The following is a 22944-nucleotide window of genomic DNA, read 5'->3' on the forward strand; positions in this document are numbered from 1 at the left end:
AAACACTAATCCTGAAAAAAGTTTTTGGCAAGAAATTCTATGTTATTTTACATCATCGTGAGTTTGTACATAAGTAATGAAGTACTATGTATGTAGTTCAGTTGCATGCCGAAAATAACATTTTTGTCATGATTGGGTTTAAAATAACACAAAGCATATTTTAATTATGTGAGACTATAATTTCATTTTGTTTTTATTTTTCATTACTGTACATTTATTTTTTTGGGTCGTCACCGGAAATTGCTGTACTGAAGGACCGCCTTCCTTCGGTGTTGCCGAGCAACAGAGGAAGTTTGTCTGTTTCACCCCTTCGTTTAGCATCTAGCTAACTTTGCTACCTGCCACAGCGATGGAGGTCACAATGGACCCTTTATTTCTTGCGTTGAGCTATTTCAGGAGGCGGAAACTTCAACAATGTTCAGACATTTGTACTAAAATATTGCAAGACAGTCCATACGACCAGGTAAGGGTGTAGTTAGCCGTCCCTGCTAACATTGCTATCTCGTTTAAGATTGCAAGCTGCTGCATAATCCGATTAGCCGTGTATTATTAGCTGAATAGTTTACCATAACTCACTAGCACTGCACTGTTAGGTGTTTATTTAACAGCATCAGTCAGTATTTGGTTTTTGTTATGTTACTTCCATTCTTTTCTCTCCTGCATGCTATTTATTTATTTTACTGTTTCAGACCTAATGCTATCAGCTTTATTCTTTTCTCGCTGTTTTACTGCATTCTGTCCTAAGGACTCGTCCTTGCTTATCTCAGAGGTAATAATCAGTGCACTCCATTTCTCTTTACTATTCTTTTTAACACCCTTAGTTCATCATAGGTTCTGATTGTATATGTCCACTTTTAACTATACCTGAGTACTTTGGGTGTTTCAAACATTGTGTGTCACAGGCTGCATGGAGCTTAAAAACCCGTGCCCTTACGGAGATGGTGTACATCGATGAAGTTGATGTTGACCAGGAGGGAATTGCTGAAATGATGCTGGATGAGAACTCAATTGCGCAAGTTGCACGTAGGTTTAGTTTCTTTGTCAGCATTAAGCCAAATAATTTATTGCAACAATTACTGATTGAGTAGTTTTTAAATAATACAAGTCCACTCTCGTCCAGGACCTGGCACATCACTGAGACTCCCTGGAACCAGTCAGGGTGGAGGTCCCTCTCCAGCTGTCAGGTATTTGGGAGATAATTGACCAATTTTTTTTAAGTGAAGGAAGATACTTGTTTATTTTTCCCCTTCCTATAATCAGGCCTATGACACAGTCGGGGCGTCCTGTCACTGGATTTGTGAGACCAAGTACACAGTCAGGGCGTCCAGGGACGATGGAACAGGCAATCAAAACCCCACGCACTGCAAGCACTGCTCGTCCTGTCACTGGGTCTTCTGGTAGATTCATTCGTTCGGGAACAGTAAGTGTCCAAAATGCAAAAACACCTTTTCCACCCAACAAAACACATTAATTCAAACTGTTGTTTCTTTTTACCCCTCAGGCTTCAATGTTGACCAACCCTGAAGGACCGTTCATAAACTTGTCAAGACTAAATTTGGCCAAGTATTCCCAAAAGCCAAGTTTATCCAGGGTAAGAAACAAACAATTTTCTCCAGCAATGCATCAAAAATAATTCATCCTTACCTGTCAAATAATCAGCATTTGCCTCTGCAGACATTGTTTGAGTACATCTTTCATCATGAAAATGACATGAAAAATGTAAGTTTTGCTTTCGTCTGTGCTGTAAAGATAAATAGTTGGCATTACATTTTATGTTTTTGAGTAAATATTTCCTGTGCAGGCTTTAGATTTGGCTGCTCAGGCGACTGAGCATGCACAGTTCAAAGACTGGTGGTGGAAAGTTCAACTGGGAAAATGTTACTACAGGCAAGTAACTCAACTATCGACACTGTTCATGTCCAATGTTGTTTTCTTTTGCTATTTTTGCTAATTGTTGCCACTTTCCTGCCTCTTTAGGCTTGGTTTATACAGAGAGGCTGAGAAACAGTTTCGGTCAGCCCTCAACCACGAAGAGGTGGTAGATACATACCTCTACCTTGCAAAGGTAATAACAGAAATGTGACAGCAGTACATTATATTAACATGTTGGTGCACCTTCAAAAAAATAATTTGTTGGATAAATTGCAGCTGTGGCTGAGTAGTTAGAGCAGTCGACCTCCAATTTAAGAGTTGTGGGTTCGATTCCATCAGCAGTCACATGCTGAAGTGTCCCTGGGCAAGACACTGAACCCCTCATTGCCTCCGATGTGTGTCCCATCGGTGCATGAATGTGACAAAGCACTGATTATTCTTTGTATAGATGTAGTAGAGTGCTGTATGAATGGGTAAATTAGGGCACAGGTTAGTGTAAAACGCTTTGAGTATCTTCATCAGATAGAAAAACGCTAAGTACCATTCCATTTACCATAGGTTTATCGACGCCTGGATCAACCAATAACGGCCCTCAATCTTTTCAAGCAAGGTCTGGACCACTTCCCTGGTGAGGTCACACTTCAAACAGGAATCGCTCGCATCCATGAGGTAAAGTACACCAGCAGGGAGTCCTCTCCATCTGCTGTCATGATTTAGTATCTAAATGGGATGCTTACTGTCTCTAATGTAATTAATTCTTAGGAAATGAACAACATTTCCTCAGCCACGGAATACTACAAAGAGGTCCTGAAACAGGACAACACACACGTGGAGGCTATCGCTTGCATAGGCAGCAATCACTTCTATACGGATCAGCCTGAGATCGCCCTGCGCTTCTACAGGTCAGACAGACTTTATACAGTAACTAAAGATGTAATGTGTTTTAAAGTTCAGGGCATGAGAAGTTCGGTTTGATTCAATATGCTTCTTCCTCTACTAGACGGCTGCTTCAGATGGGTGTGTATAACTGCCAACTGTACAACAACCTGGGCCTGTGCTGTTTCTACGCTCAGCAGTACGATATGACTCTGTCCTCGTTCGAGAGGGCTTTGGCTCTGGTGGCCAATGACGAAGAGCAGGCAGATGTCTGGTACAACATTGGACATGTTGCTGTGGTGAGTCAGCAGTCTCAGAAAAAAAAAAATCCCAGAAGGCCTCGTGATTTGATTTAATCCCTCCATCTTTTATAGGATCTACAGTTTAACAAATCAGATAATGATTTATAGGCCTCACAAAAGGAGGTTAAGGTTATGTGTTGTGTTTACAGGGCATAGGTGACTTGACCTTGGCGTATCAGTGTTTCAAACTGACTCTAGCTTTCAATAATGATCATGCGGAGGCCTATAATAATCTGGCTGTACTGGAGCTGCGCAAAGGTCATATTGAACAGGTGAGCTGTTAAAGTGTTAAAGTTTGAGTATATAAATATAATCTTTTAAATAATTTAATGCACATATTGTCATATGAGTATTGCTAGTTTAACAGCAGATTAACCTTTATGTGATTTTTAAAAATCAAATATTAAATACTCACTAGAATAAGAATGACTTCTGTATTTTAGTAGGACAGGATTTATTTAGAAGTTACTCTTCTGATGTATAAATCCCACCAACAAGCCTGCATTAACCAAGAGCTGTCATAAATCATTTTAGCATTCTTATGTGATCAGATATCATGAGATGTTGAGATTATGTTGATTCATTTATGTAGCAGGGTGTCTGCTTGTTTGCTGTGCAGAATATTTCTGCTAGTTCTATTTGCTGCTATGCTACTGCAAGCTGGAAACGTGGAAACAAAATTAAAAACGTAATAGTAGACTGTTTTATTGCACAATTTGTCAGGTTAGATGCTCTAAAACTTGCTGGTCTGACATGATAAACTTTTTTTTTTTTAATAAATATTTTTTGTTCCACGGTTTTTTAATCCAGTCCAAAGCCTTCCTGCAAACAGCTGCATCAGTGGCACCTCACATGTATGAGCCACACTTCAATCTCTCCATTCTCTGTGAAAAGGTAACAATACATTACATTGTATCCATTTGAGCCTTGTCCACAGTAAAGTGCAGTTAAGTAACGTGTTTAAAGGTTGTTTTTTTTTTTGTCTGTATCCAGGTTGGAGACCTTCAGAGCAGCTACACCGCAGCCCAAAAGTCCGAAGATGCTTTTCCAGAGCACGTTGACACTCAGCAGCTTCTCAAAGTGCTTCGTCAGCACTTTGCAGTGCTGTGAGAGTCCCAACACCATCAGGCAAAGTTACAAAAGTAGTACAAGGTGGGCAGGTTAGTCAAACTTAAAACCAACAAAGAGGCATTAGTTTTTATTTGTGTTTATATAAAATATATATCTAAATTACCAGTTTATCTGCTACTTAAATTATATAAATTATATATTTGTGAGTGAGTCTCTGGAAATATGTTGGACACTTCTAAAAAAGATTTTGCACAATATATACAGAATCAGGAAGTATTTGTTTTGGGCTTTTGAAGCACTTCTCTGTACAAACTTTAAATACATCAAAACACAGAAATCCAGAGTTTTGGCAAACTAGTTTTGATTGTTTATGTGAGACTACGTGTTTGTTTCACTCAACGTAGGACATAAATTCATTTGAAATTCACATCTTGTGCCCAACATGTATTTTCTGATATGTTGGTAATTGTATATTAGTAATATATTTGTACATAGTAGAGGGTCATTTCATATTTCTTTCAATAAAAAGATTCACATTTATGTATTTTCAGAAGCATTTTTTAATACTGTATTACCATGACATTTTATAGACGATGCAGACATAACAATAAAGAAAGTAGTTAGAAATTTTTATTTTTTGTTAAAACAATTAAACCTAAACTTATTGTGGTTTTCCCTCTGTTTTTCTAAGAGTAATTTCATTAACCCATGGCTTTTGGTGACATTTCACAAATCCACTTCAGGTTATAGCTGCAAGGTGCATCGTTCCAGGACATGAAAGGGTTGGCTTTGGGGTACACGGCTGCACAGTCCTCATTGTTGCTGTCGTTCGGCTCCCCGGCATTCCAGTACCTGCAACAAATACCAGTTTTTTCATGAATCTGCTCTCACACATTGTATTTAAAACCATCATATCCAACCATTTTTAAGAGTGGTATCAAAAATCTGTGATGGCCACAACCACAAGGAGGAGAATTTGCTTTCATATCGATTTAAGATTGACAAACTTCAGGGTATTCCTTTCTTCTGTTAAATCTTTTACCCCTCACTCAGTCTCATCCCATCAATCCATTTCCAAACTCCTTCGTCTTCTGCATCACTCAGTCCGATCCAGTAGCCATTCTGGTAAAATGACCTTGAGAAATCCTGGTTATTTTTTACCAGCTCAGTTATCGCCATCTGGCAACAAAGAGAATACAGAGAACATTGTACTGCGCAGCAATGAGGCGTGATTGGTTAGTGGCAGAAGAATTCACTGTAAACTCTTACATTTTTTTCTTTGCTGTCTATGATGGCCAAGTCGCTCCCCAGCCTCTGGCAGAACTGTCGGGCCTCCTGCCACGTCGTGCGGTAGAATGTGTCGGAAAATGGGAAGTAGAAACAGCGTGAGCTCAAGAAAGTCCATCCAGCCAAGCAGTGTCTGCAGCCCTCTCCTGATGCCAAAGAAAGCAGGGTCATGATGCTGAGTCCGAGCAAACATGTAAATACCTTTAGAGAAAACAAGTCTCACTTATCATCGGTAGGTGGGAATTCACTGATGCGATTTCCATCTGAATTCTTTCCACCTGCTTTTCATAGTCTTTGATTCTCATGATCAGGTGCTCATACTCCCACTTGGTGACTTGCTGCTGTTTGCGCTCCGTCTCCAGCTGTTTCTGGGTTTCATCCCTGCTTTGGACTGCAGCGTTGTAAGAAGCCTGCAGTTTGGCTATCTCTCTGCTCATGTCTCTTAAAATGTTGCCATTAGTGAGCTTGCTGTCTGTAAGCAGTGCAGACACAGTGTCACAAAACACAAACATTTGCAGCACCTAATACACAATTAAACAAAAATTATTTAAAAAAACTGGCTAGTAGGAGTTAAAGCTAATTGAAAAATAATTACTGTATAAAAATGTAACTAAACAATGGCTGAAATAAAACAAAATAGACAATGCTGGGTTAAAAAAATGACATGAAGTCACAAAGATAATAAAAAAAACTTGTAGAAGATTTATTATAATTCTGCCAAGGTGTCCATCCTCAGGTACTAAAGTGCATGTTTTTTATGTGCATAATGATTAGTTGATAAAGATTTTAAAAAATACAAATTGTGACAATAACAACCACAAACAAGTTTTTTGTTGTTGTTGTTGCAAAAGTGCATTTTTGTATTTTTTTATAATAATTTTACACTTACATTATATTATATTTAAACAATAATTAAAAAATAAAAGATCAAATAAAAATCATTAGTAAATTGCTCGTAATATATGAGCTATAGTTAAATAATAAGTTTGCTGTCGTAGCTGTTTGTTTCAGTCTGGGGGCGGCCATCTTCATTTCTAAAGCTGTGTAGGAACAGTTATTAGTTCTTCAGAGGAGGGAAAACAGCCATTTTTTTATGTTAACGTCTGAACTAAATGTTTGGATGATTCATTATTTTCACTATAACTTTGTGTAGTGACAATCAGTTTAAGCATACAAGATATTTATTTTCCTGGAGGTGTGGCAGGCGGTGGGCCAAATGATTTAAATTGTGAAAGTAAAGGAGAACAAAACCAAAGAAAGCTACCGATCAATAAATCTTAACAATGATTAGCTTCATCGATCACAAGCAGCACGTGCGTCATCAGTTTTACATTTGATGTAGTTTGTGTTAAATTACTTACAGTAGACTCCCAGGCCGATATTAACTGCTAACAGAATGACAGCAAGCACTGCCAGGCTGACGGCGAGCGGTTTGTGGTAACTCAGACTGGATTCAGGTCTCAGGGTGGACAGGGTCACTGCACAGAACATTTACTGATCGATAATCAGAAGTATGAAAACAATACATAATGATCAACATATTTACAGAAGTTTAGCAACACATTTTTATGCAATGTTGATTTTATTCACAATGTGATTCAGCAACTTACAAAGCAATACATTAGCAGTTTTAGAATGAGTGTTCATTATGAATATTTCACCGGCGGTTTCAGTACCTTGCTGTTGTTCTTGGTTTGAGTGAAGAGGAAGTTCATCTTCCGTGGCTTCTTCCTGACTGGTTAGCTGCTTATAAGAGCCAGCTGGGTTTTCTTTGTCCTCCATTTCTGACCGTTAACATGAAATGAGATTTTTCTAGCAGAAACTGTCAGGACATTGCCCTGTGTTGTGTGTGTGTGTGTAACATCACACACAGAAAACCAAGTCCAAATGTTAAACATTTACTGAGGTTACAGGTCACCTGTTCTCCGAAACAAGACAATCTCCAATTTATTTGACAGTATTTTATTAATGAACACTTTAATTCCATTTAGTGATTTTAAATGATTATTCTTAACAAATTTCTATGATTTTACACAAGTTTTTTCTAGTTACGTTTTTTTTTTTTAAGTATTAAAAGGAGAAACTTTAATGGGGACTGCCATGTTGCATCCATTTTAAATTTTTGATTTGACAGTATGTGTTGTTGGGCATTGCTCTCATCTACCACCACATCAAATTTAAGTTTAATATATCTAAAAATAGCTGATTTATAATACTGGTATTTTTCTTTTTTAGCTCAGGTAGCCATCTTGGATTTTTAATTTGCAACCGAGTCTATTAGGGATTGCTCTCATCTACCAATACACCAAATGTCAGCTGAATAGCTCTAAAAACCTCCAAGTTATATCCATTTGATATTAGCTTTGGCGTCCATCTCGCATTTTTAGATTTGAACTCAGAATGTATTGTGCATTGCTGTCATGTACCACTCCAAACTTAGCTCAATATCTTTTAAAACAGCTGTGTTATATTTTTTTCCCTTTTCGATAATGCGGCCATCTTGAATTAGAAATGCATAACAACCGCTCTCAGCTACGACCATACCAAAGCTCAGATCAGTGTCTTGACTGTTAGTCAATTTTGAGTTTCCCGAGTTAGCTGTGGCAGCCATTTTGAGCCAAAATGGCTGCAAAAGTTAATCTGTGTTTTCTTCAGAGACCTCTCCACTCTAGGTCATGTGACCTCACTGTTGCAGTTAGAAGCTCTTAAGAGTTCTGTCAGTGTTTTCCAATGAGAAAAATGGTCTGTTTGCAAATTACGTCACCATGGTAACTTGAAATGCCAATAAAAGTAATAGTACACCTCACGACGCCAAGCTGGTCGTTTTGATATAACATGTGGGGGGACACATTGCAGTTTGAGCTGCATTAAAGTTGATAGAACAGATGGATTTTCAGGTGGATAATAATAGGTGGCTGCATTTCTAGGCAGTCCACAGTTATAATCCTATAAAACAAAAAGATAATCTATTGTTGTTTACTTGGAAAATACATACAGTATAAACAGTTGTCCAATACATCTAACTGTGGATTATGCAACTAAAATATTTTTATGATTTATTCACGTTTATTCATCATTTCTCCCATCATAACTGTAGGATAGTTCAGTTTCTCCTTGGCTCCATCTCACAGATCCAGTTGAGCTGATTCTGCTGGCAGTTTAGACTATACCACGTTTTTCTAATATCAACGTAGTAAAGAAGTGCAGCACAGTTTCCACTCCAAGGTTCTCTGTTTTGGGGCTGTCCAAATTTCCAGTACCTTTTGGTGAATCAAGAAGAAGAAGAAGAAGAAGAAAACGTTCAGGGATTTTCTCTGCATAGTGGATGAGTAAAGGGGTAACAGTCCTTTGCTTACGTTGAGGACACCTCCGTATTGTTCACCCACATCCATGTTCCCTGGCCTTCGACAGCTGTGAGGCCCATCCAGAACCCGTTCAACCACCACATGCTGCTGCTACTTCCCAGCCTTGGCAAATTGACATTAATGGTTTGCTGTAATAAATAAATAAATGTGAGATAATTCTTTCGACGTGAGCTTAAACAGCAGAATGAGCTGAAACTTGAGGGTGACTTCTTTCATCCTTGTCTGCTCCCACGAATTAAAAGGACTGTACCTGTTCCTCCCAGCTGTTGATCACCACCAAGTCTCCACCTTTACTGACGCAGTCTGCTCTGCTGGCTGACCAGTTCTTCTTTGATGCATCTTCATAATTAGAAAAATAATAGCAGGATGTTTTCAGCAGAACCCATCCTGACGGGCATCTGTCGCAGTTTTTCTCTGTTTTAACGAGAGTTTGAGACGTTAGAAGCATTAATGTTTTCAGTTATAATTGCAGCACATGTTCTGCGTGTGTTTCTGTGGAGGAGGAAGTTGGACTTTTGCCCCAATGTGAAATTTTATTGTAAACGTACCCAAAGTAGTTTGTTGTGACTGCAGAGTCGTCCTCTCTGCTTTCAGACTCTGAATTCTTTTCTCAAAGGTGTCGGTGAGGGCGTTCTTCTGCGCCATTTCCAGCTTTATTTGCACGGCGTCGGCACGCTCTTTCACCAGGGCCGCCTGCGCCGCTGCTTTGGCCTTCATGATGCCTGTGTGGTTGCGGAGAAAGTTCATCTGCAGGATGAGGGGCATGCCTGCTAAATCAGAAACCTGGAGGTCTTTTGCATTAGCACCTGATGGATAAAAACAACATGAGAGAAAACAACTGGTTGTTATTTCTGTGAATTTTTGTGAATTTTAGTCCTTAGAGCAATATAGCAACTCCTGGAAGGATTACTGTGACATTTTGAGGAGATATTTATGTCCCCCAAAGGATAAATCCTACTTATTGTGATGATCTGACCCTTTTCTGTAGCACCGCCACGTCCACCATCATATGTCGAGGGAAGCATCTCAGCTTAAAGCTACTTCAAACACGTGTTAACCATTTGATGATACAATGATGAGAAGGTTTTCTGTCTTGTGGTGAACTTCTTTGGTCCATGGACTGGATACAGGTTGTTTAAGTGTCCAATAAATGAATGAAAATGCAGCTATATAATTTAGCACATAAATGTGACAATAGGTTTATTTTGGCCACAAATACTAAACAATACTTGTTTCTGAAAAATCTGTTCAACTATGATTTTTATTTCTTTATTTACTGATTTGCCAGTTGTTTGGTTTTGAGGAGTAAACTGTTGATTTATGCCTTGCACCTCATATTTGATGAAGTTTAAATTCAGATCTTTGTTTCATACTGGATTTGGTCTCCAAATCGTTTTGGACAAACTATAATAAATGCACAATTTTTATTTCTTCAGCCTATCAGCACGATACTTGTGTCCAGTATCTTGGCTGCTGCCATGACGCTTGTGTACACTTCCATATATCCATCCATCCATCCATTCATCCATCCATTATCTTTACCTGCTTCTTCCTTTTCAGGTCATGGGGTGTCACTGGTGCCCATATCCTGCTATCACTGTGCAAGAGGCGGGGGTCACCCTGGACAGGTCTCCAGTCCATCACAGGGACACATAGAGACAAACAACCATTCACTCTCTCACTCACACCTAGAGACAATTTAGAGTTACCAATCAGCCTAACATGCATGTTCTTAGTCTGTGGGAGGAAACCGGAGTACCCGGAGAAAACCCACGCATGCACGGAGAGAACATGCAAACTCTACCCAGAAAGGCCCCCAGACAGGATTTGATCTGACGACCTTCTCGCTGAGAGGCTACAGCTCTACCAACTGAGCCACCGTGTCACCGTCATGTGTCTTTACACGTTAATGTGACCAACAAGATGTTGATTTAAGTTATTTGTAACAATAACAAAACTAATCTAAAATCTTAAATACACTAGCCTATATATATATATATATATATATATATATATATATATATATATATATATATGGTTTTAAAAAGATATTTCAATTTGCACATAATAATAATATTTGCACAACATTTTCCTGCGGGATCAATAAACTTCTATCTTGTCTTTCTTCTCTTAACTGGCACACTCTGCTTACCCTAAAGGCAAAACTACACACTTCTTCAGAAAATACTTGTTTGTAAATGTCCAGTTAGAGCTATGATAAAAGAAAATAAGAAAACTGTGTTCAGACTGAAAGCTTAGATTATATTAATATATTTGTTTGTTGCATGTATGATTAAAAACAAGAAGTTTACTTAGTCTAAGTTTGGTTTCAAATGTATGCAGTGACATTAAAAGCAGCATGGGGGGGTGGGGGTGGACACATGAACATGTGATGGTGGTTTTTAAGAAAAACTGAACATTTTATTAAAAAAAATAATATTACATAAGTTTCAATGGGCTTTATGGGAAAATGATAATCAAATGCTTCCTTCTAAAGGATGTATACAGCTATATAGCCCCACATTTTTTTCGAATATTGCAACATACTTTGATATTAAATTTAACTTTATTTTCATTTTGTTCTGTTTTGTCCTGCCTTGGTGCAAAGAATAACTATTTTCACACTGAAACCAGTCAACTCAAACTTATACAATTCCAGTTAACATAAAGGGCTTTAAAGAATGTAACAAAAATATGAATGCCAGTTTTATGTTTCACTAATTATTGGCTGTACATAAACTACAGTGTATATATAAACTCTCATACTCACAGTAAATCCCGACGACAGCAGCAGATATCAGCAGCGCAGCGTTCAGCAGGCCCAGGCTCAGAATAACCAGTCGTTGGTGTCGAAAGCCAAATCCAGCTCTGCCTGCATGCAGACCATCAAAATGTTCCCATTAGTGTTACTCTTCCAAGCTAACGCCGTCTTTAGAAAGTCTTATACAACATAATGAGTTTTTACTGTGACATTTTTACACACTGACAAGTCACAGATGGATTAGCAGGTTTAAATTAAACGTGTTCAAAATATTTTCAAGATTTTTAAAACGTATGTGACATTTTAATAAAGATAAAAAAGTCAGAAAAAGAGGTAAATTTAAAATTTTACCTTGTCCAAATGTTTGGCGATGAAAACCCACATCTGTGGTTAAATCTTGATAAATCTTTCCTTCGACTGACATCTTTTCCTACGTTTTTGACAGTAAGTCCTCCACTTTACCGCTGCAAGTACTAGCTATTGATCTGTTTGTCTCTCCTGCTCAAACTAGTGATAAGAGTATGTGTGTGCTGTTTCATCATAGTAAAAAAATACCTGGTCTAACTGCACAGAAACTCACAGGAACAGAGGTTGAGGTACCATGTTAGAACCAGAACTGCTTTGGTTCAAAAGCCTGGTCTAATACTGTGGAGTGTAATTATTAGTTTAAAGGTTTAGCTTTAGGCCTAAGGGATGAAATAAGTTTTGGTTAGGATTAGTGTAAGTAAAAGTTATGTTTACAGTGAAGGTCAGGGTAAGGCTATAATAAATTAATCCTTATCAAGGATAGAAATACAAATTTGTATGCATGTATAAAAATAAAAATATGATTTAGTTTAATTGGCATACCTTGGGTAAGGGTCACGTTGAGGTTAAACTAGTTACGATTGTGATGTAGGTGAGTCGATACAAAACTCTTTATGTCTGTGTTTGAGTCAGGTGTAGATGAAACATTTCATCAAATGCTCTAAACCTGAGGCCCTAAAACTAGGGTCCCTGGACCCCCGGGGGTCTGCGAGCAAGTGCTTGGGGATCCACCCCCCACAAAAAAAAAAAACGTGTGTGTTTTGTTTTTTGATTTACAAGCACATAGATGCTTAACAACTCATTAAAATACACCAAAATGCAGGAAATCACATCTACTTTATTCATATTTTTCCAGGGGAGGACCCCCAGACAGACCCGCTAAACCCATTCCACTTTTTAAGTTTCGGCATCGCTCGATTTACAAATTAAGTCTTGTTCCTTGGTATGACTGCTGCTCTTATGATTCTGTTCAATTTTGTGTAAATAGTTTTCTGTAATACTCTGAAGAAGTACCAATACATTTATGTTCATTATGTGAATATGTAAAGTTGTAAAGTGGTTTTTGATGCTGTTCATTTTCTCAAAATTGTAATTTTTGGAAGTTGGAATTATTATTTTTTTGTTAATTGTGTCTTGAATGAAAAATACCCCATGTTTAAAAGTATAAAAATTGTATTAACACTATTAAAAGACAGGTCTTATAAGAAGTGACACAAATATTTTCATTGCATTAACGAGACAAATTGAAGAACATTATTTAATAAACATGAGGGTTATGAGGGGGGTCCCCTGAAACTTTTTCCAAGGGGTCCCTGAATCCAAACAGTTTGAGAACCCCTGGTCTAAACCAATTAAGGTCTTTCTTTCTTTAAGGGTTTTGTTTTGCAGCTACGTTATGACCCACCTGTGGAACAGTTTCACAAGCTGTCATCTGGTGCCTCTTTTAGTTATCATCTACAGTATGTGCTGCCACTCATTTTATAAAAAGCAACAAAATGAGGTTTATGGCCAATGCAAGATTTTATCTAACCAGACAATTAGTCTGTTTTAGTGCTTTAAAAGTGTCTTAACAAAACAAAACAAAAAAATTGTGTTTTATAGATTTGTTTTATTAAAAAAAGACAAGTAGTTGTTTTCAGAGCTAAAGAAGAACAGACATTAATTTGATGTTTTTGTCTTTATGGTTAAAACAACTCAATACATTTGAAGCAGAGCTAAATGTCACTTATTATAAAATGTGCTTTCCATCATTTATAAAGCATCAAGTATTAAAGAGCTTCTTTTGTATAAAAGCTGATTCACGTATTTTATTGATTAAATGAATGAGTCGTTTTGAAAAATATTCAGTTGTGGTTGATTTTAAAGTAAACACTGCAGGTCTCACCACCAAGACCAGAGTATGCTTCATTTTAAGCCCTAAATAATTCACAGCTAAATATTTATTTCAGGTTTTCAGGGGTATTGTGGAACTTCCAGACATCTTAAATTATCTTAAATAAATAATGTACCTGTTTATAAAACACTAACACCGATGCTACACCTTATTCGATGCTAATTAAGACTGTGTGGCAGTTTCCGGATGTGGGTTCAGGGGAACTGATGGAGTAGTTCTCATCGTTTGTTGCTCCGTATCTAGCGAAACTCATTTAAAAACACTTTGAACCTTTGTGCCTGAAATGCAGATCTGTAAAAAACCATTAAAGCAAAGAAACAATGACCACAAACTTAAGAAATTGTACGTCAGGTGGAGTTTTTTCGTGTCGCTAACTATTTAGCTAACTCAAGCCACCCACCGGAACGAACAGGAAATGGCACCGGAAATGCGCTCTGCTTCTTTTCGCCGTAAAACACACCGGAAACACGTTTGAGCTCGAAGCTTTTGTTTTGAAAAATCAAAAGAAAAGTTAGCAAAGCGTCGTCACGTCAATGTCTGCTACTTGACGTTTGCGTAACCAGTGCAGTTGCGCTATTTTGCTTTTGCTACGAGCTGTATTTCGGGTTTTCTACGTTTACATGTCGCTCGGAGGTCGTAGTTTTACTTGAGCGGCTCTGGCTTTGAGGTACCATGCTAGACGCGCGCGCGGGTTTATGTGACGACTTCGGAAAGTCTTGTCGTTCAAGTTAGGCCTTCTCGAGTTGTTTGCATCCCTGCCCGCCTGTGGCGAACAACCCCGCGAGCAGAAAATGTCCCTGGAGGACTACGAGAGACATTTCGACTCGCTGAATTCTGATTTGGGCGGCGGGCCCGTCAGCGAGCGATCAGCTTCAGGCTCGTTCAACAGCGAGGAGGAGAAGCTGCATTACATTCCCATCAGGGTGCTGGGGAGAGGCGCGTTTGGTGAAGCCACTCTGTACAGAAGAACAGAAGTAAGTTGACTGTCACAGACACCTTTTACAAACAGATTTATACACAGGATTATTATTTACTTTGTAACTTTATTATAACTGGCTCCACACCTAACAAAATGAGCCTTTTAAGACCAATAAAAATATACATTTAGATCTGCTTTCTAGCACAGAAACAAGTTTTAGTTATTCATATCACATATTTAGATGTTCCACTGTTGGCATTTGGGATATATCATCCTACAACACCATGCTCCTGACCACCCACACTTTTAAAAAACACACAAATACAAATTATTCAAGTCCAATTCGTCACTGATGGCCGCTTCGTCCTCGTGAGTTTTTCCTTTCCACTGTCGCCTTCATGCTTGCTCAAGATGAGATTTCTGTGATGGAGTTAAACTCAAAGCAGTCTGCTCAGATAAGTGGTGTTAAATTATTATTTTTATATAGGAATGTTTCTGTTCAGTGCCATGAGATGACTTCTGTTGTGACATGGTGCTATTTTTTATTTTTTTTTATCGCCATACTTTTGCCCTGAGGGTCATTCATTGAATCATTTTGCTTGTTTGTCTTTATTATTATTATTATTTACTAGAGATTGATCAAATAATTGCTCAGTATTTGTCATTTTTTAAAAACCTCATTTATTGTAGGTGAGTATTTTGGGGTTGAACAGAAACTTAGGCTAAAAATGGACTCGTGTGGCCTAAAAGTAAGTGTTTAAGTTCATTCTAACAAGATGAAATCCATCTTGAGATCAAGATTTCATTTGTAAGAGGGACATGGAAAAAAGTGAATATCGAACATCATAAAAGTTACATAAATCGCAAACAATAAAACGAATCATAAAATGCAGAAACCATTAAAAAAAAACCTGCAACATTTAAAAAACACTGGCACTGTGTCTACATTTCAATGTCTACATCTTGTTTGATATTTTTAAAAAAATCGTGACTTAAAGAACACTTTACACTTTCTTTTCTGTGCCTCACGTCGACTGCTTTGTCTCCAGTTTAGGGTTAGGACCTAAAGCCGAGCTTCTAACTATTTATTTGTATTTTGCCCAGGACAACTCTCTGGTTGTGTGGAAGGAAGTGGACCTGAACTCGCTCTCAGAAAAGGAGCACCGGGATGTCATGAATGAAATTAGCATCCTCTCCATGCTGGAGCACAACAACATCATAGCCTACTTCAACCACTTCATGGATAAAAACACTCTGCTCATTGAGTTGGAGTACTGCAATGGTAAGAAACGCACTTTTAAGTGTCTGCGCTGCTCATCCGGAAAGAAAATCTAAATAGATTTGTCATCGCAGGAGGAAATCTGTACGACAAAATTGTTCAGCAGAGGGGGAAACTTTTCCCTCAGGAGGTATGTGCCTCATTTTAGGGCATTTTATTTAAAACGTAATTTTGTTTTTAATCTTTTAAATGTTTCTGCAGATTGTTATTTGGTACCTGTATCAAATCACCTCAGCAGTGGCCTATATTCACAAGGCTGGAGTCATACACAGGTAAGATGTTTGGCCACTTGTTGAAAGAATCTGGCAGGTTACTTGTTAAGCACAGCAAATGACAAATAGTTGGACTTTTTGTGAATATGTGGTTTGTTTTTCTTTTAGAGACATAAAAACTATGAACATTTTCCTCACCAAGACCAACCTCATTAAGCTGGGTGACTACGGCCTCGCCAAGAAGCTAGGCTCCGAGTTTTCGATGGCAGAGACCGTAAGTTCGTCCGTATTTTCAAAGATGGCGTTTTCAAGGGGTGTGTTGTTTGAAGGCTTGTTCTGTGTCTTCGTGCTTTAACGCGTCACGCTGTCAAAGCAACCGCAGTCAAATGTTTTTGTTTTACCCCTTTTCTCTCTCCCTGTTGTGTTCAGTGTGTAGGAACTCCATATTACATGTCGCCTGAACTGTGTCAGGGTGACAAGTATAACTTCAAATCAGACATTTGGGCCATGGGTTGTGTACTTTTTGAAATGTTAGCCCTCAAACGAGCCTTTGATGCAACGGTGGGTGGGTTTAATTGCTTTAAAGTGATTTGTTATATAGTTTATTTTGCATCGGTCATAAACTATAATTTCTTATTATATTTAAACAGAATCGTCTAAACCTCTGTGTGAAAATAGTCCAAGGAAACTGGACTATGGAAGTGAACTCGGATGTTTACTCCAGTGGATTGATCAAGTTGGTGTATGATTGTCTCAATCAAGTGAGCATCCTTTTCTACAGATGATGGTGTTACTATTGAGCAAACAAGCCTTCAGGATGTTGATGTGGTCTTTGTGTCGCAGGATCCTGCAGAGAGACCAACAGCTGAGGAGATTCTGGATCAGCCGTTTATTTCGTGCTGCCGACGGTAAGATTTATTTATTTTTTAATCATGTTTGAATAAAAGCTTCTGCTAGTAGAAATGACAAGTACTTGACTTTATAACAGGGATTTTGAGGAGCAAGTTGTCCTGCTTAATTTGGCGATGAAGAGGCCAAAGTAAGTTCACGTCCTTCAAAGCCTGCGCGTCGTCTTTGTTTATGTCACTGATTTGTTGTTGCATCGCTACTAAAGGCTGAGCACGGTGACGGAGACTCCTGTTGCTGTGGTGACTACACGTTCGAGGGACGTGTACTTTTGGGGAGGAGGAAAATTTACCCCGCAGAAGCTCGACTCGTTCAAAGGAGGCAGCAGCGCTCAACATGTGTGTGCAGGAGAGAGTCACTTTGCAGTGGTGACGGTGGAAAAAGAGCTGTTTACCTGGGCTGTAAGGATTGGTTCTTCACTTTCTTGAAGTTTAAAGATCTTGTTTTGTCTCGTGCTGCACTGTAAGCAACTTTTTTTTTGTTTGTTTGTTTTTTTTAGAATGTGCAAGGTGGGGCCAAGATGGTGGGCCAGCTGGGGCACGGGGACCAGGCCTCTTACCGTCAGCCGAAGAGGGTGGAGAAGCTTCAGGGGAAGGCCATACGTCAGGTGGCATGTGGGGCTGACTTCACTGCCTGCGTGACTGGTAGGTTATCTACGGTAACTGCTGTATCTGTAAATGTTAACCTTTTTGTAATTTTTTTTGGCTTCATTCATAGATGAAGACCAGCTCTACATGTTTGGGTCAGACTATTACGGCTGCATCGGAGTTGAGGGCGAAATGGGCTCTGAGATTTTGGAGCCAGTGTTTCTAGAGTTTTTTGAGGAGCGGCGTGTCCACCAGGTTTCCTGCGGAGACAACCACGTCGTGGTGCTGACTCAGGATGGCAGCATTTACTCTTGGGGCTGTGGAGAATATGGTAAGTAGGTTTGCTGGATGGAGTCTGCCTTATTCAACAGTTTTCAGTCAGGTCATCTGGACAGTTTTTTTTTTTGTGCTGAAATGTTTCATCATCCATCCAGAAGGCTTCATCAGTCAAGAAAACACAACACAAAGCTGATTCCTCCCCCAACATCTTACTGTTCCATTTTGGAGTAAGCTGTTGGGGGGAAGAATCAGTTTTGTGTTGTGTGTTTATTTGACTGATGAAGCCTTCTGGATGGAAGGTGAAATGTTTCAGCAAAAAAAAAAAAAAAGAAACTGTTCAGATGACCTGACTGAAAATTGTTGGATTGTATACCTGGATTATTGAGCATGGACTTTGTTGAGTCTGCCTTATTGTTTCTGCTATAAAAATTGCAGCCACCAGGGGGAGACAAAGGCTATGATGTTTGTTAGTTAATTGTCTTGATTAATTTGATCTTTTTACTGAGCTGAATACAGCACCTCAGACTGAGGAAGTCTTTCCGATGAAAGACGAAACATTTCTACAATTTTTTTTGTTTTGTTTTTTTGAATGTCCAGAGGACCAGATTTTACTTTTTTTTTTAGATTTTTCTACCTGGATTATTGAGCATGCATCAGGATATTTGAGCTTTTTAGTTGCGATTTTACAAGTCTCTCGTTTTCCTGCCGCAGGACGTCTCGGCCTGGAGTGTGAGGATGACTTCTCATCTCCAATGCAAGTAAGACTCACCTCTCTGTCAAACTTGACGTGTTTCTAAATCCACCCCCAATGAGATCACATCTCCATTTCTGTTGTATTTTTATTTTTTCTTTAGGTGACAATTCCTAGAGGTGCCGCCATCTCCTCTGTGTCGTGCGGCTGCGATGGGACTTTCTTCCTGACGGAGAGCGGCAAAGTCTTGGCGTGTGGAAACAATGAATTCAATAAGCTAGGGTTGAACCAGGGATTCTCTGGCATCAAAAACCATCCTGGAGAGGTACAGACCTGCATTTACAGCACTGTATTAACAAGTTTAAGGTGATGCAGCTGTGTTTAGATAAGATGAAACTTTATTGTCTACCACAACTGTGGCAGCAATTCTCATTTGACATGCTCTGCATTCATCATACACACACAAGAACCAACAATGGAACATAATGAAAGCCACATTATTGCCGTTAGTTACCACCGTTAAACTTAGCTTTGTTTAAGAACATTTTTTCAGGTGGTACAAAGGATTTCTTATAAATATTCTTCCTGGCCAGCAGGACTCTGTAACACCTGTTTGATGGAAGCAGTTGTGTGGTGGATGTGAGGAGTCCTTGGTGATCAGGGTGGCTTTCTTGGTCACTGAGCGGCTGTAGAAGTCTGACGGGGGAGACTTGACATGAGCCAGTTATTGTTTGTGATGCTTCTTTCTGTTTTTTTTTAAACAATGAACAGGGTTACCAGGGTATACCATACATCACCACGCTGACCTTGGTAAAACAGCTGGCACGCTTCAAGATCCAAGTCATAGCTCCAGGGAAGACTCACACAGCTGCCATTGATGGTACAGAAAATAGGAGCGGTTTTATATCTTGTATGTAGATTTTATTCATTTTAGACTTGTGGTTTTTATTAAACGTGAATTCTGGCTTTGCAGAACGAGGGCGTCTAATCACATTCGGCTGCAACAAGTATGGGCAGCTGGGTGTGAAGGACTTCAAGAGGCACCAAGGTGTTCAAGTTCTTGTTGGATCATTAGGAGGGAAGACGGTGACTAAAGTGTCTTGTGGAGATGGATTCACCATTGCAGCCTCTGAGGGTGAGACACCTGAAGCAACAATGCATTGATTAAGATTCTGCTTCAAGGTTCATGGCGCCCTGCTTTAGTCTTGTGCTCCAGCAGGTATTTCAGACTCGTTTTTTTATTTTTTTATTTTTGCAGACAATCATATCTTTGCATGGGGAAACGCAGGAAACGGGAGACTTGGAATGCCTGCAGATAAAAGATTCGGCTCAGAGGTTTGCCCTGCCATGCCAAGACCCATATTCGGTTCCCTCCACCATGTGCCTGACCTCTCTTGCCGTGGCTGGCACACCATTATCATAATGGGTCAGTCATCAGAAACCTCTTACAAACACTGGTGTATTAAATAACAAAACTTCCAACTAATTTATTTATTTTCTTTGTAGAAAAAGTGCTCAACTCAAAAACCATCCGCTCAAACAGCAGTGGACTATCAATCGGTAGAGCTAAATGATTTTTATTCACAGATTTGAGCGTTGATTTTCCTGCGTCACTTAAACTCTATATTTTTGTGTAAAGGGCTTGGCCAAGAGGTGTCTGCGTCCACGGTGGAACTTAACCTAGAGCCTGGATTGGAGACGGACTCTCGCAATGGGAATCTTGGAGGTACGCGGGAGATTAACACAGAGGAAGGGGTCGTGGAGACATCGATGATGTCATTTGGAAATCAGACCGGGAACAGTTCTTGTCCTCTGTGGCTTAAAAAGGTTTGTGAAGATGAAAGCACTAAGAAGGCAGAAAACGCTTGTTTGCACGAGAGGCGTTCCCTGAATTTAGCTCTAATTCAGAGGTCTTTGTCCAACAGGAGCTGGAGGACGCAGAGTTCATCCCGATGCCGGAGGAGTCGGATCAACCCATCCATGATCGGCTCTCCTCGTTCTCCGAGAGCGTCACTCGGCCATACGAGGAGCTGAAAGAGCTCAAGGCAGCGGCTGAAGCAGTCAGCAGTCAGAAAGGCCTATCGGTAACGCAGTTCCTATTTTCTTGACAGGGAGTCATGCTTTCCAAAAAAAAAACTTTTTCACTATTCTGCTCTGCGTACTGTGGGCTAATACTCATCTTACATCCCCGTTGTTGCTTATTTCAGCAGACTAGGCAAATGAGCTTTGAGAAAGTCAGTGGGTTGGATGACGACGTCTTTAAAAAAGAAGAGTCCGGTGCGTGCTGCGGTGCAAGTATCGAAGTGGCTCAGGTAACACGTGCATTCACGCGGAAGAGCAATTCATGATATAAGTACTCTCCAGCGTATGTGTGACAATTTGGATAATTTTGCAGCTGAGAGAAACGGTCACCCGTCAAGAGCAGAGGATCGAGCTGCTTGAAAAGCAGGTGACGTCTTTTATTTGTCTCTTCACGATTCAGGGGTTGACGTAAGGAAATTTTCCAGTAAGTTAGTAAAAGTACACAGTATACTGTGTACATGTCCTTAGTAAAAGTACACAGAGGTATGTTCTCTAATGAAGCGTTGAAGTTGTAAGACTTCAACCTGCACCATCAAGACCATCATTATTCTGAAGGAAGAGAGGGATTTAAAACAACTTTTTTAAGTTACTTTATTTCAGTGTTTTTATTTGAGGGTTTCTCAGATGTATTTTGAAAAATATAGCACAGGAATTCCTTTATCAGAGTATAAATTAACTTTTTTTTTTTTTTTTGTCAGACAGATTTCTCCCCTAAAATGACTTTTTCATTCAAAGGCATTATATTTACAGTATTTCAGCCCATGTAGTAATTTAATGCTATTTATTTTTCATATTTGATCATTTATTAAATTGTATTTATCACAGTTTAATTACCTCTCAGTATGGCTCCTAAAAGTAATAATGTTTAGCTCATCCAAACAGCCACACCTCGTTAGTAAAACAGAATTTAATTGAGCAGATGTTTATGATAAACTACAAACACCTGAAAGTGACTCTCACAGAGAAACAGAGACATCTATGCTTTAATCTGGGGGCATATAAATATTGGGTTTTTAGTGTTAATATTTAATTATTGTGATTAATTTAATTACGAGGTGGCTCTGGCTGATTGGTTAGAGCAGTCGTCCTCTAATGCAAGAGTTGGGGGTTCGATTCCACCAGCAGTCACATGCTCAAGTGTCCCTGGGTCCCTGGTGTGGGAGGAAGGGGTGAGGGTAACAGTGTTTCAGTTCTATCTCCCCTGACTGCAGTGGATTGGCTACATGCAAACACTTCTGTTTAATAATTGATTACGTCATCACCTTTAGTTAGGATGGTGGGGTGTCCTTGGAAAATAGTCCAGGAAACACTGATTGGTGCTCTCACCTGCAGTGTGTCTCTGAGCTAGGAACACTGTCCACACCTGCTGTGTATCAGACAACATGACCCGCACCGCTCTGCTCTGATTGGGCCAAATTGTTTCTCTGGTTCTCTTTACTGGTTGCGAACAGCGTCAGTTTAATTCCTGTATCGTCATTATATTGGATGGCTTTAAAAAGACCTCGACGAAACGTATTTTTCTTTCTTTACAGACATTTAAATTAAAATGATGGAAATCTGTCACGGCGACTGAGAACTTTAATCTGTGTGTATTTCAGTGGGTTGTTCACTGGACAACCCCGAAGCAAGATCTGCTTGTCTGAGACGAAAATCGGTCGTCTCGGATAAATGGAAACCAGTTACGTCGACCCCTGCGTTTCATCTACCTCAGAACAGATACTATATCGTTCAGAGTTGTTGCGCAGCAGGCATCATGTTTTGTTTATTTCCTCGTCTTCAGGTCGGTGAGCAGCAGAAGGAGAACGAAAGGCTCTGGGCAGCCATTAATCGTTCAGCACAGCAAGAAGCAGGGCGTGACGGTAACAGAAATCATCACTCTGTGCCAAGCAACGGAGGAGGTGAAAGACGACTGACGAATCACGGAGGCAGATCTGCAGGAGCCAGTGCGTGAAACCAAAACTCCTGAGATTTCCTGGTCAAGAGTGCTAAGTCCTACGGTTACTCGCTATTGCATATGTGACATGCATCACACTCGGTTCCTACTAGCTTCTGTGGACTGAACCGTTGGCTGGATTCAGCACGAATCACCAGACCTTAAAATCAGCAGGACACAATCTGACCAGTAATAAGCTGCAGCGTAGTGCGTCGAGGTTTAGTGGTTTCAGCATCGAGTCTACGTCCCCAATGTCTCACATGTTAGTATTTATCACGCAAGAGTCAAAACAAGCTCATGCAAACTGGCTGTTTCCTGATGT

The 22944-nt window shown here is 39.5% G+C and overlaps 4 protein-coding genes across 9 annotated transcripts; 2 read left to right on the forward strand and 2 right to left on the reverse strand.

Annotated features, from left to right (window-relative positions):
- Positions 1-311: 311 nt before the first annotated feature.
- ttc8 (tetratricopeptide repeat domain 8) lies at positions 312-4235 on the forward strand. 6 transcript variants are annotated; one of them, XM_037695025.1, is made up of 15 exons: positions 312-469; positions 746-769; positions 903-1023; positions 1121-1184; positions 1261-1420; positions 1502-1591; positions 1675-1719; positions 1802-1887; positions 1978-2065; positions 2431-2541; positions 2635-2774; positions 2873-3047; positions 3200-3322; positions 3861-3944; positions 4044-4235. In XM_037695025.1, the coding sequence occupies exons 1-15, from the start codon at positions 350-352 to the stop codon at positions 4158-4160; spliced, it is 1548 nt and encodes a 515-aa protein (XP_037550953.1). In that variant the 5' UTR covers positions 312-349; the 3' UTR covers positions 4161-4235. The 6 variants fall into 6 exon arrangements, with proteins under 6 accessions (XP_037550953.1, XP_037550954.1, XP_037550955.1 ...); XM_037695026.1 differs by having other exon boundaries at positions 312-463; XM_037695027.1 differs by lacking the exon at positions 746-769 and having other exon boundaries at positions 312-463.
- Positions 4236-4798: 563 nt separating this feature from the next.
- On the reverse strand, positions 4799-7253 carry LOC119427104 (C-type lectin domain family 4 member M). The gene is made up of 6 exons (XM_037694682.1): positions 7085-7253; positions 6770-6886; positions 5632-5880; positions 5391-5554; positions 5164-5300; positions 4799-4973 (listed from the first exon to the last, which is right to left on the reverse strand). Exons 1-6 carry the CDS (start codon positions 7188-7190, stop codon positions 4823-4825), a joined length of 924 nt encoding a protein of 307 aa, XP_037550610.1. The 5' UTR covers positions 7191-7253; the 3' UTR covers positions 4799-4822.
- Positions 7254-8494: 1241 nt separating this feature from the next.
- Positions 8495-14408, reverse strand: LOC119427727 (CD209 antigen-like protein E). The gene is made up of 6 exons (XM_037695364.1): positions 14381-14408; positions 11544-11645; positions 9322-9579; positions 9024-9187; positions 8765-8901; positions 8495-8668 (listed from the first exon to the last, which is right to left on the reverse strand). The coding sequence occupies exons 1-6, from the start codon at positions 14406-14408 to the stop codon at positions 8512-8514; spliced, it is 846 nt and encodes a 281-aa protein (XP_037551292.1). The 3' UTR covers positions 8495-8511.
- A 108-nt stretch (positions 14409-14516) lies between these two features.
- LOC119427478 (serine/threonine-protein kinase Nek9) lies at positions 14517-22898 on the forward strand. Its single transcript, XM_037695104.1, has 23 exons — positions 14517-14708; positions 15758-15935; positions 16007-16062; positions 16134-16204; positions 16313-16418; positions 16574-16705; positions 16795-16905; positions 16988-17052; positions 17133-17183; positions 17259-17451; positions 17550-17694; positions 17768-17968; positions 18628-18674; positions 18771-18932; positions 19379-19487; positions 19581-19742; positions 19866-20033; positions 20114-20167; positions 20247-20434; positions 20533-20691; positions 20815-20919; positions 21003-21056; positions 22470-22898. Exons 1-23 carry the CDS (start codon positions 14526-14528, stop codon positions 22638-22640), a joined length of 2871 nt encoding a protein of 956 aa, XP_037551032.1. The 5' UTR covers positions 14517-14525; the 3' UTR covers positions 22641-22898.
- The last annotated feature ends 46 nt before the right edge of the window (positions 22899-22944 follow it).

Source organism: Nematolebias whitei, chromosome 21, assembly GCF_014905685.2.
Source record: "Nematolebias whitei isolate Nwh7 chromosome 21, NemWhi1, whole genome shotgun sequence".
Classification (NCBI taxonomy): Eukaryota; Metazoa; Chordata; class Actinopteri; order Cyprinodontiformes; family Rivulidae; genus Nematolebias; species Nematolebias whitei.

Excerpts from the sequence above, each read along its gene's own strand:
- ttc8 (XM_037695025.1), top strand. The coding sequence starts at position 350 with ATGGAGGTCACAATGGACCCTTTATTTCTTGCGTTGAGCTATTTCAGG. Across the intron at positions 470-745 it reads GTCCATACGACCAGGTAAGG|GACTCGTCCTTGCTTATCTC; the intron begins GTGTAGTTAGCC and ends TTCTGTCCTAAG. Across the intron at positions 2,066-2,430 it reads CATACCTCTACCTTGCAAAG|GTTTATCGACGCCTGGATCA; the intron begins GTAATAACAGAA and ends CATTTACCATAG.
- LOC119427104 (XM_037694682.1), bottom strand. The coding sequence starts at position 7,190 with ATGGAGGACAAAGAAAACCCAGCTGGCTCTTATAAGCAGCTAACCAGT. Across the intron at positions 5,301-5,390 it reads TAGACAGCAAAGAAAAAAAT|ATGGCGATAACTGAGCTGGT; the intron begins GTAAGAGTTTAC and ends CTTTGTTGCCAG. Across the intron at positions 4,974-5,163 it reads GGGATGAGACTGAGTGAGGG|GTACTGGAATGCCGGGGAGC; the intron begins GTAAAAGATTTA and ends TATTTGTTGCAG.
- LOC119427727 (XM_037695364.1), bottom strand. The coding sequence starts at position 14,408 with ATGGTACCTCAAAGCCAGAGCCGCTCAA. Across the intron at positions 11,646-14,380 it reads TCAAAGCCAGAGCCGCTCAA|GCAGAGCTGGATTTGGCTTT; the intron begins GTAAAACTACGA and ends GTCTGCATGCAG. Across the intron at positions 9,580-11,543 it reads TGCTGTCGTCGGGATTTACT|GTGCTAATGCAAAAGACCTC; the intron begins GTGAGTATGAGA and ends TTTATCCATCAG.
- LOC119427478 (XM_037695104.1), top strand. The coding sequence starts at position 14,526 with ATGTCCCTGGAGGACTACGAGAGACATTTCGACTCGCTGAATTCTGAT. Across the intron at positions 16,419-16,573 it reads AGTTTTCGATGGCAGAGACC|TGTGTAGGAACTCCATATTA; the intron begins GTAAGTTCGTCC and ends TGTTGTGTTCAG. Across the intron at positions 17,184-17,258 it reads TTGGCGATGAAGAGGCCAAA|GCTGAGCACGGTGACGGAGA; the intron begins GTAAGTTCACGT and ends TCGCTACTAAAG.